Source organism: Taurulus bubalis (genome assembly GCF_910589615.1).
Source record: "Taurulus bubalis genome assembly, chromosome: 6".
NCBI lineage: Eukaryota > Metazoa > Chordata > Actinopteri > Perciformes > Cottidae > Taurulus > Taurulus bubalis.
This window is the reverse complement of record NC_136594.1, coordinates 11,850,144-11,865,314: the sequence shown is the minus strand read 5'-3', so window position 1 is coordinate 11,865,314 and position 15,171 is coordinate 11,850,144. Positions and strand designations below refer to the sequence as shown.

Below are 15,171 nucleotides of genomic sequence, written 5' to 3'. Positions count from 1 at the left end.
AGTCGACAGGAAGCTAAATGTTCCGTCAGTGAGGTGACTGAAGGTGGCAGACGCTTAACAAGATACATTGACTCGCAACACGTAAATCATTATTTTGCTCAGCTGTGTTGGAGCATTAATCACTCTAGGTTTAAAAAAATAATTGCAACATGAGATGGCTTTTACTCTTTGGACACTAACGCTGAATGGCGGTGATGAAAATCATTAAATGTGAGAAGGAAGAGAAGCCGAATGACTTCCAGAACACTAAAGTGGCAGAAGAATAACTGAAAATAAGATCCTGGAGCCAATCAGTTGACTTTTGGCAAAGGCAGGTAACAACACCCTATACAGGTTGCCAGCCTATTACAGGGCACTGCACAATGTACATCTTACACTTACACATTAGAGTCACCAATTAACATGCTGCATGTCTTTGGACTGTGGGAGGAAGCCGGAGAAGCCAAAGAAAACCCATGCTAACATAGGGGGAACATGTGAACTCCTCAAAGAAGGGTCGGTCAATCTGAGGAGAGAGAGCTGCTACACCACAGTGCAGCCCCTGAAAATAAGATGTCACGAGAAAAGACTGGATATGTTAATATCAAATACTGTTTATTTGATGATGCAAACTGGGGCACGTATAAAGGAGACATGGGAAGGTGATATGATTCACTGGGGTGACAGGTTGTTTAAGGTTTAAGGTGACGGATGTGTAGGATTGAGTCAATCTCTGTGGCTGAGATTATCCTGCGGTAGTGTCATCAGATTAAAGACATAATATTGCATGTGAATATATGCATATATTTACATTTATGCAATTATTATATCTAATCAAAATTGCATAATTTTGTCCGGGGATGAATTAAGTTTCATTTGAAACTATAATAATTTCTCATCATTTATTTGTTGACTATATTTTTGTATTATTGTTAGTGTTTGAAAAGTAAGTAGTAACTAAATGCATCAAATACATATATTGGCTTATTAAAATATAAAGTTAGTAGAAGTAAAAAAGTATACTAAATGTAAGTAGTATTTAACATTGTAGTAGCTTCTACATCTCTATTGGAGCCCACCTGTGAAGAATTCCCCTGATTGGACAGGCACACACACCTGTCTATAAAAGATCTCACAGCGGACGGTTCTTATCAAACCAGAAATGAAGCCTTGAGGGCAAAGGAATGTCCTGCCGAGCTCAGAGACATGATTGTTTTGAGGCACTGATCTGGGAAAGGCTTCACAAAAAGCATGTTGCTTTGAAGGTTTCTAAGATATAACTCTTGGTAGAAGCTTGGAACACCCAGGACTCTTCCTGGTGCTGGCTGGCCGGCCAAACAAAGCAATTCTGGGGAAAAGGTCACCCTGGCTGAGCCCCAGAGAGTGTTGAGATCGAAGAAACTTGGCCAACCATCAACACTTCAAGGAGTGATGATCCATATTAAAGGTTTTAATTGAGTCCAAAGTGGCACGTTGCATTACTGATAATACTTCTGTACCTTAAAATGTGTGGTAAAACACTTCTATTTAAGGTGAGCACTTCTTCCACTAAACATAATCTCAACCTGGATTTTTTTAGACTTTCTCTGACATCCAAATTATTGTGAGCTGAACTGCTGCTCTCTAGTGGAGGTGATGAGTAACAGTTGAATCTCAAACTCCGTCAGACCCAAACTATCTATAGCTATTGGATCGTTGTCGCAAACTTTATAAATAATGTATGTGTGAATACATCAAAAATAAAAATCACCTCACATGTTGGAATAACATCTGAAAATGATAAGACTGAAAACAATTGAAATGTAACAAAGTCAAACAAAGTGAGTTTTCTCAAAAAAGAAAATGCTTGGGAAAATCCTTGCAATGATAAAGGTAATATATCCTGATTTATGCTGATAAAATGTTAAATATGTTTGTCATCACAGGATACTGTAGCTTCCAAAGAACCACTCGGGTTCAAATAATAAACATGGAACTGAGTTTGTTCGTCACAAAAAAAAATGATTTGCTGTTTCGAGACAACCTCCAGTTCTGAAGCCAATGCGGAAGTGTCTTAAACGTTGCATTCTCTCTACTGACCAGCAAGAGGCGACTCCTCCGGTTCCAAAAATAATAGATTGTATAGAAGTCTATGAGAAAATGACCCAATTTCTCACTTAATTCATTACCTCAGGAAACATGGATTTATGGTCTCAAAAGCTAGTTTCAAGTCTTCTTTAATACAGCATGATGTTCTTTTAGGAAACTATGTATTTAGAGTAAACTAGACCAGAAAGCGGGGTATGCTTTAGGGCGGGCTTACTGTGATTGACAGGTCGCAGCCACTACCAGAACCTTATACGGTGTCATCACGGCATTCCAAATATGTAAACTTTCATTTATCGGATGCAGAAAAAAAAACAAAAAAAAAAAAAAACACGGCAACAACGTAATCCAAGGTGGCGACCGGCGGTGCACAAACCAACGGGTGAGGTCACAATGAGAACATCCACTTCTTACATAAAGTCTGTTGTGAAAACCGTTCAAGGTGTGGTGTTTGAAACGGCAAATCACATTTTCATGTCCAACATTTTATGCCAAACATTCGAAGTAAACAAACATCTTTTGTCACACTCCATCCTCTTTAATACAAAAAAAATCATTCCATTTCGTAAACAAAAATATGTTTGACAAATGTCTTACAGATTTGGAGAGTGGTATATGATGTGAATTTGTAGAAATGCCTGGATGATAAACATTTGCTGGAACATGTTTACATCTTGTAGTTGGCGCTTAAGTAATTGGTAAAGACTCAGTCGCTAAACATATCACGTGAACCTTGCTGACTTCTGGTCATATGTGGAGATAGTGTGATGCACACTGGTATCCAGGAGGATAAATGCATTTACAACCACTGATCTACTCAAGCCTGATACATCTAGTAATGTGTGCAACCTAAATAATGAGCACCTTAAGGCTCAGGCTAAACAAGTAATACTCATTTGTTTCTAAATACTTTGTCAGTTAAATCTCCTTTTTAAGATGTAATGTTTATTGATGCAGTTAAGTTGTATACTGTTGAACATTCATAAGCATTTTGGTCAATTTCAGTTAAACCTCACAGAGTTTTAGTAAAACGTGTACCACTTCTCGATTTGTTCGAACATTATCAGACAATTATAGCAGAGTTTTGCTTGTTATCCCACGGCTAGAATATTCCAGCACCTTGCCATTACTTAAGCAACTAGACCCATGAAGTTTATTTGAATCAATCTGCTCCTTCTGTGCAGACTGTGGCCACAGCTGTAACATAGTATGGTCCCTCTCTGAGATAAGTCTTCAGACGAATGTAATACTGGCTGCCCAGTACCTCTGCTGCTGTTGATGAACCAACAAGTGACCCCACCAGCTCAAACTTAGCATCTTTGGCATCCTTTGTCCGACCCATTGATCGATCCAAAACGAACTCCATGAAACTGGGAGTGCTGATCATTAACTTCTGACCCCACAGCTGAGTGGCAATGGCCTAGAAAACACACACAGTTGCCCACGGATGAAGATACAAATATTACTAGAGCAATATGGATGGTATCATACAAAAAATATCTACAGTTTGTTTTTTCACTAACACAGAGAGAAAATTAAGGTAGTTGGAAAGAGGACTCACAGTGAATATCCGCACAGCCCCACAGTGCAGCTCTGGGAACGGCTGAGTGCTGATGTTGCGGATCATGTCCATGGGCTGGTTTGACAAAAGATGGAACCAGGACTCGGTGAGGGCCAAGAGGTCGTCTGTCTGCTCCTCTGGCTGCAGTACAACATTAAACATTCATAAACTGTTCAACTTTTTCAGACTTTAAAAAAGTTATAGCAATGGATCTTCCTTAAGTGTGCACTAACATACCTGTAGTGTGAGAAGTTGTGATATCGCATCCAGGCTACGCACTCTGAGCTCTGTAGCTCCAAAGCTGGCAAGCTTGCTCATTCGTGTCAAAACGGCCTTGAACTTTTCTCCTGAGGACACAAAGAGAATCAGAGAGCCCAACACATCTAATTACAAGAAATATTTACAGTCGTAAGGGGCCCATTGCTCCTTTGTCACCTTTTGGCTTTTATTAAACAAAAGCTGGAAGAACTTTGGAAAAATCACAAAGATAACAAGCTAACCTGCTTTTTGAAGGACCTGTTTGCCCTCCACAGTGGATCCGAGTAGTCCTAAAGTGTCCAGAGCCACACCGGTCATTGCAGGGTCCGGGTCAAGGGCCATCTCAAACACCTTGTTCTGGAAGGCCGGGTAGGTTTCACAAACCTGCTGTGGGCTGTCCATCAGGGCCAGGTTTCCAAAGAACTTCACCAAACCTAAAAGGAGTATTATTCAAACTGTAGAACTGAATTGCCACCTAAACATAATATTTCTGTATTTTCTAAAAGAGACCCACCGGGAAGGTAGAGGGAGGAGACGGCGTCAGTCTCTGCTCCCCTAATCATGTTGGAAAGCTTGTCCATTATACCCTGCTGGGCCAAATACTGCCGGCCATGCTGACTGTGGGCTAAAGTGGTCACCATCTCAATGGCTGTGGCTCTGGTGAAAAAGACAACAGATTAACATTGTGATAGAAGAGTGGAGACACTTGCATAACAATATAGCATCTCTTAATTTACATTAACTACATACCAAGTTATTATTTATACAATTAATCTTATTACCTGATCAATAAATCCTCTCCCGTCAGCTCTCCAAGCAGTTGAGAAATGAAGCTGCTGTTGGCACAGTAACCGAGAGAAATGGGAGATACAGACGAGATTTCCACCACCAGCTGCAAACAGAACAGTCTTTATTAGAGAATCAATATGAGAGCTGTTTTACATGTGGATATTACTACGCATTGCAGACAAAACTTTGATATAACTGAATCCAAGTGCTCACATTCTCGCAAAATCTCTTGTTATCATTATAGCATCTTTTCAACCAATTTCACACTTTCAAAAGAGCAGCAACTGTGTATCCCACAAAAAAAAGCTGCCACTTTTGCATCATTAGCCACAAAGAAACCCAAAGTGACACATGGTTGAACGTACCTCGTATATTCTGTATCTGACTATGTCACTTGTGGCCATCACATCCTTCATAACTTTCAGCAGGTCGCTCTGGAACAACATGTCTAACCCAGGCTTGGAGTGACTCAGTTTGGCTAGGGACTTGATGGCCTGAGAAACAAAACAGTGACTGCACCCACTGTAGATTAATTACAATGCTATGCAGGATATTTCAGTGCTTGCATAATCACCTGCTTCGCCACGGCCATGTTGTCCTCTCCGATGCAGTTAATCACTGCTCCAAGAATGTCATGGTGGTTCAGGATTTCAGTGGCAGCCTCTGGGTGCTCCACCATTCTACCAATCTGACAGAAAAAACTTAAAACTTGGCAAGGTCAATTGTTTAAATTGAGAGTGTGTGTGTGTGTTACCTGGGTCAGAGCCAGTATCTTAACAGTTTCATTAGGATGGGTCAGACCCGCCTGCAGCTCCACCCTGTAGTTCTGTGCCAGAGACACAGGGCTCAGGGCCAATAAGATGCGTTCAAGGATTTCCACACAGAGCTCGACCTGCTCCCTGTGAACACAGCTCACATTAGTAACGTTATTTATGGATGTGACTCTCCACATTTGCTTCAAAGAGATAGAAACAATGTATCAATTACCAAAATCAATGTTGAGAATTTGTTGTGAAAAGGAAAATCTGTACGCATTTGGACATCGAGAGGTTTTTATTGCTTGCCTTTGCTTCCAGCACACATAACTTGAATTATAATACGGGTAGATCAAATCAAGCATTCTGATTGGTTGAGAGGGAGTCACGAGGTGTAGTTTATTCAGCCATAAAGTACTGTACAGCCTGTTAACATTTAGAGCGTTCCATATCAGTGCGCACTTAAAAACAACAGGTAGATTTAAATTGCGCGACCGTTAGTTGTCATTTCAAGCTTGACAGTTACCAAACATGTTCGTGTAAACTTTGATATTGTAACGTCCGCAGTAACGACCCGCAGACGTTGGTTTCCTTAACTTGCAGGTGTATTGCTTGAGTGTTCACAGTTGCAACGGAGCTCTTCGCTAACAGTAACGTTAGCTCAAACGTAACAGCTAACAAGCTCACTTAGCATCCCCCACATTAGCATAACGAACGACAACACAACGTCACTTCCTCCCTAAAATGAGATGAGGAATGAAAAGGGTTTGACCACAAAATCGTGATAATTTCTAGTGAGAGATAATTACGTCGGTCATTTCCCGACGCGAGGCAAGTTCTCGAAACATCATGGAGGAGAAAAATGACGGAGAAAATACGGACAGAAGCAGCGAGAGCACTTCTTTACACCTGCTTCCAACCGACCGGCAGATTTACTGACCAGGCAGTCAGTTTTATAGTCCCGTAAATGCAACCTTTGCCAGCTCACGTTAACTCTCCAACTTATCTTATCGGTATATCGACGTATTGTTCAAGTAACTGTTAATGCCATTACTAATCAACACTGCCAGGAGAGTGACTCAGCAGTCAACACCCAGCAGTTTGCTAAACGGTGTGAACAGACTGTGTCAAACATACCTTTCATTTGACTGCAGCAGAGAGAATATCACATTGAAACGTTGTCCGCTCACTGAGTCTCTCAACGCGCTGAGCGGTATCGATAATAAAGCGGTTTTTAAACTCTGTAACTCGTCAATTGGATCTTCAATAGCGGCGATTTCTGCCAGTAAACTCTCGATGGAGGCCGCCATGGTTTTCAATGTTTATGGAACTCGTTATCTTCTTCGAAGTTTACGCGGTGGACATCCGACGTTATAGCGCATTACCGCCACCTGCTGGGCCGAGTGGGAGACTGCACTTGTGAATTGCTTGATCTATTTTGCACTAAAGAGATAACATATAGATAACTTAATTTCGAACTTGAGCATGACCTTTAACCTTAACTTGAATGGGGTACATTGCTGCAAAATACATTTCGTTAAATTAATAAACTGTCCCTAATTACAAAAGTGTGTAGTATGGGCTCTTGTAAAAGTAGCATTATACTCAGTTCTTTTCACATTCATCTGCGTTTGAATTTTTTCACCCTAAATCAGAGTTTAACACACTTTTTTACACACTTAAAAGATGGTATGGGGTGTCCTTTATGTCCTTGTGGTATGTCCAAACTGTTTCTTCTCTGTATCAGTAATGTTGGAAGCATGATGCAGGAAACTCTTGATGAAGCATGTGCCTTGGGGTAAGGGTGCAGGGTTACATGCTGCTAGAGTTTCATGAAAGTGGAAACTCTGTCGGTCAGCTATAGTGTTGTTGAACCGACACGTCCTCTGGTCACAGGCAGCTAATAGCAAACAAGAAACAACAAGGCTGTGAAGGCAGGTGTCATGCAGGTACAGTATTAATTATTTGCAGCTTATACATTATAATGCAAATTCAATTGGCTACTTTTATGGTGATTAATACTCTGTCTTTTTCTTTCTCATGCTCTAGTGCTCTCTGTGCAAGCTCCGAACCCACCAGTGGTGTTTCCTCCTTTTCAACGTCCTCCTCTTCCATGCCCTGCTGTTTGGGGCAGACTTTGTCGAGGAGTATCTCCTGCAGCCCACGCCCGGGGTCTACACTGATGGCATAGTTGTTGATGTAAGGGAGAGAGCAAGGAAACTAGATCTGAGCAACGCCAGGGAGAACATTTTCCGGGACTACCCACTGACTAACCCTAATGCCTGCAGAAACTCTGACCTCTTTCTCCTCACTCTGGTCTTCAGCTCCACAGCTAATATCACCCAAAGAGATGCAGTCAGGAAGACATGGGCCAACCAAACACTCATCCAAGGCTTCCCAGTGCGGATACTGTTCTTCCTAGGATCAACTGAGACTTTCGCTGCACAAAAGACTCTCATGATAGAGTCTGACCGCCATGGGGACATGGTCCAGGGTCATGCTGTGGCTGACTCATCCCTCCGAGGCCCAACAGAAAGGACAGTGTTGGCACTCCGCTGGGTGATCGCCTTCTGTCCCGTGGCACGCTTTGTTCTGCTGACCAAGGACTCTGTGTTTGTGAACCTTCCTGCCATCGGAGGCTACCTACTAGGGCTGCACAGGCACCCTGAGGACTTTTATTTAGGTAGGGTGATCCAGAGAGACTCCCCTGACCGGGACCCCACCAGTCTTGGTTACCTGCCCCCAGCGCTCTACCCTGATAAGTACCTGCCTGAATATTGTGACGGGACGGCATACGTTCTATCTCAGGATGTGGTTCGAAAAGTATATGTGGCGTCTGCAGCAGTCCGTGCACCTGTGCCAGCTGATGTGTTTGTGGGCCTTTGTGCTCAGAAGGCTGGTGTAGCACCAACCCACAGCTCCAGGTTCTCAGGAGAGAAGCATATCCGCTACAACGCCTGCTGTTACCGCCATCTGTTCAGCTCAGCAGTGATGGAAAGCCATGAACTAGAAAGAGTGTGGGCAGACCTGGGGCAGATGGGTGGAACGTGCTCACTGTTACAGACCTACTCTGGCCTGTTGGTCTGCAAGACTCTCACGTACCTGGATAAACTGTCCTTTTTCAACTCCAAGGGCTAAGCTGAATTGCTCAGTTAATTTAGTAGAGTGTGTGTGTGATTAGATAATGTGTGTGCTTGTGAGGGAAATAGACTAGAGGCTGACAAGAAGTGAGGTTGAAAGAAAAAACGAAAGAGTGCACATTATTTGGTTGTCTTTGTGAAACTTGTGTGACGGTACTTACTTTTGCCTGTCAGTATTGTTGATAGATACATCTGTGTTAAATTATCTATACTGTGACTACGATCCTATAGTAGTAAAGGAAACATTCAACCTGGCACATAATATAGCAACATTAAACATAAAACAGCCAGATTTATGTAACTAAAAGAGTTGGGCAAATCTTACTTAAAATAGTAGCATTGTAAGCCAGGTTGAGTTATTTTTTCTTTCTTTCTTTCTTTCTTTCTTTGAGTGGATTTTGCATCAGATTGTTGAAGTAAATAACATTCAGATGTGGTATTCTTCCAAGTGTATGACATTGTCCATTGTCTAACTAACAGAGCCAATGCAGATGGGATGGACATCACCAGAGAATGTGAAGTGAAACTAAAGTTGAATATGTCTTGTCCACTGTCACACTGTCATTACTAGAACACCTGGATGGAACGAAGCAGTCGATGTAATTAGTAATGCCTGTGCTTCTTTACATCTGTGGCTGAGTGGCATTCATAATGAATGCCACTCAGCCATTCATCCCACAGCAATGTGAATGAATGAGATGGTGCGAGATCTAGCTAGGGTGCTAGGCTAACAAACGTGATGCTCCCAATGCTGTTTGTATTCTTGCCTGGCAACAGCCACACATACGGTGACTATTCTTTTTTTTTCTCTATCGCTGAAATGCGATACACAACGTTTGGTGGCTACAACTATTTTGTGCTGAAAGGCAGCTTACTATTTATTTACTATTTATAATGTTGCAGGTAACTGTATTATAAAAGCAATAAGGTATTCAAGGCAGTACTGTATCTACAATAATGTACTGTTTAAGGGTTTGCCGAACAACAACCTTGAACTGTACATTATTGACAATACCGTACTGCCTCTCATACCGTATTGCTTAATTAAGTGTCCATTACACATGCTTTATAACAAGCAGGGGAGTCAAGGAGATTAAGCACATGCCCATTCTGTATATGCAACACTGTCCTGGGATGAGGTCTAACTATTATGTGGGTGGACATTTAGTGTAGAGACTTTAAAACAAGGACAAAGTGCTGTGGTACAATATGATTTGTGGCATCTACACTGCTAGTCATTGTTACTGTAATTGTACTCTTAAATACCACAGGATGTCCAATAAATATACATAAATATAAAACAGTTTAACAGTTAATTACTGTAATTTGCATATCATCATGGGTATCATGTGGAAGTGGTACAGTAATTTACTGTTAAGCTACGGCAATGTGGTGACGATTGATTCGAATGGTGCCTCGTGGGCTGTTTATGATTATTTCTTACGTATTTCTTTTCTCCAATTCAGTGTTTGCAATAATTAATTACATTCTAAATGTCTCATGACAAATCAGAATTAACTTTAAAATAAAAAGTGATGCACAAGAGAGTCATGAAACAATTTGGTCATTATTAGGTGAAAAATATTTTCTTAATTTTCCAACCTGGCAAATACAATGATTTAGTCTTTGATTCAAATAGTTTTCACCACTGGATGGCGTTTAATGTGAAGTAACCTCGTAACTATCTACCTGAGGCTCTTATATACCTTCATGAGATGACCCGAAACCGGATCTCTCACCACAGTCAACCAAAACTCCTGGATAAGAATCAAGAGTGATTATCATTAGAGGTAATTGCCATGACTGGTTTCGTATTTTGCTCAGTTGAAAAGATCTCTACTATTATCAAGTTAGGATGGCAATAGTGTGTAACATTGCTAAATGCAGTTAGAGGCCTACTGGATGCTAGATTGTGAAACTCAGTCACCCTGTGTTATCAGTTTGATGGATGTCAACTTCGACTGCCACAGCGAAATATTATTAAGTTTGAGCCTTATGACAGATGACGATCTACGTGCAATAATAGCAGGCCTACTAGACAGCAAGCTGTGCGTTGAGTCTTGTGCCTAACAACGGAGCTGTGATAACATCCTTGTAAACATTGTCTCTCGTGACTTATTGCTTAAATACTTCACTTCTATGTTAAAAGCTTAATTTCTGAAATTATCATCAGCATTTCCCACAATTTTTTGACATTACATAGAACAAATATTAATGACACAATAAATTTTTTGGCCGCCCTGATTTAAATTTGAGTTTGTATGTAAACAAAAGCAACACTTGAATGTGCTGAATACACAAATACAAGCACTCGATAGCAATGCAACCATTCAGATTTGCGACACACTTTTATATTGTGGGACTATCATCAACTCCAAAACAGGGTCATAAGGTCATTAAAAACAAATGCATGGAAGCATTAACCGTGAAGGAAATAAACAAAACATTTATATATCTTGATATAGTACTTTGTTGCAAGAAAAACAAAACAACTATTAAATAATTACACAAGTGGACTATCAATTTTAATCTGACTGGAAATAATGACTGAATGTCACTATTATTGTCTGTACTGCAGCTGTAGAGTAGTTTCTCCATTCCCATTTTACTTCTGCAAATCACGGTTTCAAACTCAGACTTAGTTCCATGTATGGGCATCCTGTCAAAGAACAACAGTCTTACCTCGTCTATTTTATGTACAGCAGCTTTTTAATGTGCAGCCCTATTTCATAACCTAATGGACTGCTCGGGACATATGCTCATTGATGCAACATGTAACTGTAGTGGTTGAAGAGCAACATGCAGTACGTCTGTGTTCATTTTACATATGGCAGTTTGTAAATGTATCTGTATTTCTTTCAGTAGTTAATCAGCAAAAGTATTATTAAAAGCCTAACATCTGCACTGATAAAAAGCAAAGGCACTTTTTTTCTTCTTTCTGAGACAAGTTCATTGTTGACGTGCTGCAGAAGGACGATGCTGACTGAGCTGTGTCTGAAGGGGTTGGGGGAAGGAATACCTTTTCTTCTCTCTCTTTAAATACGGCAGCATACATGAATGAGCAAGGCTACACAATGAGCAAGGTGGCAGGACCTGAACCTGAACATCTGCACTCCACAACAAGTGCTCAGATTCTCGATTCTGCGGACATGCAGGATGTGAAGTCGACCAAGCTGGATGTCGACTGATGAGGCTTTTTGTTTTTTGGACAAACGTTTGGTCTTTTACAGCTGCTTCAGGGATGATTAATGTGAGTAATGGATGATGTTTCACGAGTAATTCCTTGATCCACCTTCGATCTTTTGATAGCGTCTTTCTTGTACCATAAGCCATATTTATTTTTCATTAAGCCTACTGTTGAGAATTTAATTTAGTGATATTATCTCATAGTCTGCCTGCATTTGTCTTTGATTGACACCTATTTGTCTTAATAGAGGACCAGTCTAAATGTATTGTCATATCTGTTCTGTTTTATTCGTTTCATTGAGATTCTATCGCTCTCTGCTGTACGCAAAACTATCTAACAGTAAGATACAGCTCTCTAATCACTACTGCATCAATTTGTATCATGTTTCAATATAATTGAGTCAGTTTTTGTGTACTTACTGATTGCAACATCTATGTTAGTGAATATTGATCGAAGCTGTACATGCACTTGATTGTTGTTATATTGTAAAGACCCTGATGGGAGTACTAAAAAGATTTTTGTGGCTGTTTAACAGGTGCATGTTTCTCATTAGCGGTTGGAGCAAGGCAGTCTAATTGTGTGGAAACATGTAATCTGCTAAAGCTCAATCCTCGCAGGGGTCATCCCCCAGACCAAGAGTTCAGTCGTTAGTCAAGGATGCTGACTCCCTGTTTCCATGGCAAAGAGTCAACATGCTGAAGTTACTGCCATACTAGGGAACAGAAACTCCTTTAGCACCAAAGTAAGGCTTGGTGATGGTTGAGTGTTAAAACGAAGTGGAACCAAGTGTGAAGAGAAGCTTTGACAGAAGACAAAGTGTCCAAGAGTCCTTGTCTTTTAATAATCCTGGAGATGCATGTGGCATAGGGCCTCTTGATAACAGGATAGATGAAAGAAAACTTATGGCTAATGCAATTTACCTGAGCCTTTAACAACCTTCAATCCAGTTACAAAGCCATGCCTTATGCTGCAAATAAAAAATGTGTGCATGAACTGTATGTGTAATTTGTGAGTGGCAATGATTGGCTTTATGAAACAATTACACTCTTTTGTACTCTTATATTGATAAATGAATTGTTTTATTCCGACACAGAACAGAGCATGATCAATAAACTGAAATGAAGCTTTCATTTGATTACAAATCAAATCAAAACTTTGGACAACATTAAAAAGGACATGCACGCTATTAAAAAGGCATGTAAACAGTCAAGATGATCTGTCAGTGGACTTAGTGCTTCTCTAAGTGTGTAAACCAAAGACATTGACTCATTTGAACAGGTAAACATTTGTGAAATACAGATGTTCTGAAGTGTGAAATCACAGATAACTGATTCTGCTGTCTCACCACTTTCCTAGTGCTTTGTTCCAGAAAACTCTTCTTCCAATTGATGTGACAGTTATGGATATTTCTGGTCCACCGTGGATGGATCCTCATGTTGACCTTGACTTGACCTCTAATGCTACCATGAGGCCGCCAATGTTCTCTTGTAGAAAAAAAAAATTGGTGTGAAATGTCAAGCATTATTTTGGACATTGCATGCACTTTTCTGTGAAGAGCAACTCTCAGGCCGAAATATCAACTCATAGTCTTGCAGTAGGCGGATTGATATTAAACTTCAAGACCTCCATGCTGCATGGGGAACACCCTTTTGGTTTTAAATTCTGTTCCCTCTCGCACCACCTTCAGGACAAACCTCTACAACTTTTACTAAGGATCTAATAATAACAAACCATCAGCTTGTAATCGCCCACACTTGTGTTTTGTGACTTTGCATCAAGTATAGGAAATTCTCATGCCTTTAGACGCTAGTGCTATTGATTACATTTTTTCTCTTTTTCTGGTAAGACTTTGGGCCTATTTATTTTCTGAGTACCTTTCCGTTTTTGGCTCAACAAATTAGCTTATTGATTCAATTGGATGTGTGTGTCTGCAACTGCGTAGAAAGAAAGTTATTGAGCATTTTGGAGCATTGTGCCACTTTATTGAATTTAAAAAAAGTGTTGCTTTAGCTGTTAAGGTTGAGTGTTTGGAACTGTCGCTGGTATCTGTTGAAGGAAGGACAATGGTGTCTCCACAGCAGTCATATACAGCAAACAGTCTCAATCTCCACAAAGTTACTCTGACACTGAATAATTGATGCACTTGTGCATTATAGCCTCTGACTTTTTTGAACAGCTGACATTTGGTATATTATAAATACTATGAAAAGATGAAATATGTGTGTAAAACAAAAAAGGCGTGTTTAGTTTTAATCTGATGATCAGGAGGTGAATCTATTCACGTCATTGTCCACAGTGCTATGGCGCCACCTTCTGTTCCATGTCAGGATCTATGTTTGGGAAATAAAGGACTTGTGTTTGCAGTAAAGCCTTCATGTTTTAGATTCTCTACAGTTTTTGATCTGGGAGCAGACTGCTGAAACATTCTTTGTTTTGAACCCTGGTCTGTATATTATCATCGTGTAGGCATTAACATGAAAAGCATGATGTCAATTGTGAATTTTACAGTTTCATATTAGGTTATGAAGAAAATATTTCTGGTAATATCCATATACTAACCTGAAAGTGGTGTAAGCAGCAAAACTTCTGAATTTAATGTCAGTTTTGGCTAAAATGTTTGACAGCAACTGTTTTGCACTGAGTAATTTAATCTAGTGAATCATTTTCTACCATTGATTTTGATACAATAACTAATTACCAGAATATTGTTTGGAATATCTCTGAATGCCTATTTGATAGATTAACTGTTGGTATGATTTAACTTGAGAAACAAAACAAAACACTGACTTGAATTGAGTGAGTAGGAGGCCTAGTATTTCTACTATGTATAAAACAAATAGTCTCTCAGATTTAGTTCTTAAATGGAGATGCTGATTGCAGTGCTTGTATAGATAAGAGCAGTGGAAGGGAAGAAACCTCGCTGTATAAACAGGAGTTCGGAAAACAGCCTCCCAATTGTTTTGCTTATCCTCTTGGATGTGAATGCAGTTTCCCCCTTGATATTACATACCATTCCATATAGAGCGATGGCAGCCCCGATGTAACTGCCAAAGAAAAGCTGCACTTCCTATTGGGGATAGGAATAATTCGGACAACTACATGATAGTTTGAAATATTAAAAAGTATACTAATGCTGACATCTCTTTATCTGAACAGGAAATCAAAAGGACTTTATGGTCATAATTGTTAGAATTTGAATATTTATATAAAACCCTCAACATTGACTTTAGCAAATCCTTAAAGCAAGTACTTCCATTCAGTCCAGGTGCAAATTCATGGGTATTTTATAGAAGATATGTAAAATTGAAAGTGTGCTAAAATATGAAAATATTTTCAAAAGGCTCCTTGTCTTGTTTGTTTTTGTCTTAATGAAGGTGTTATTGCTGATACTCAGGACATTGTGAAACCAAACTAGAG

General features: G+C 40.0%; 2 protein-coding genes across 2 annotated transcripts; one reads left to right on the top strand and one right to left on the bottom strand.

Moving 5' to 3' along the window:
* Nucleotides 1-2,407: 2,407 nt before the first annotated feature.
* psmd5 (proteasome 26S subunit, non-ATPase 5) lies at nt 2,408-6,737 on the bottom strand (the record flags this gene model as incomplete). The annotated part of the gene is made up of 10 exons (XM_079219830.1): nt 2,408-3,484; nt 3,626-3,766; nt 3,863-3,972; nt 4,126-4,317; nt 4,398-4,540; nt 4,666-4,775; nt 5,038-5,166; nt 5,247-5,360; nt 5,427-5,571; nt 6,565-6,737. 10 exons carry the CDS (start codon nt 6,735-6,737, stop codon nt 3,227-3,229), a joined length of 1,515 nt encoding a protein of 504 aa, XP_079075956.1. The 3' UTR covers nt 2,408-3,226.
* A 633-nt stretch (nt 6,738-7,370) lies between these two features.
* Nucleotides 7,371-9,043, top strand: b3galt9 (beta-1,3-galactosyltransferase 9; the record flags this gene model as incomplete). Its single annotated transcript, XM_079219994.1, has 2 exons — nt 7,371-7,376; nt 7,477-9,043. 2 exons carry the CDS (start codon nt 7,371-7,373, stop codon nt 8,563-8,565), a joined length of 1,095 nt encoding a protein of 364 aa, XP_079076120.1. The 3' UTR covers nt 8,566-9,043.
* Between the last annotated feature and the right edge of the window lie 6,128 nt (nt 9,044-15,171).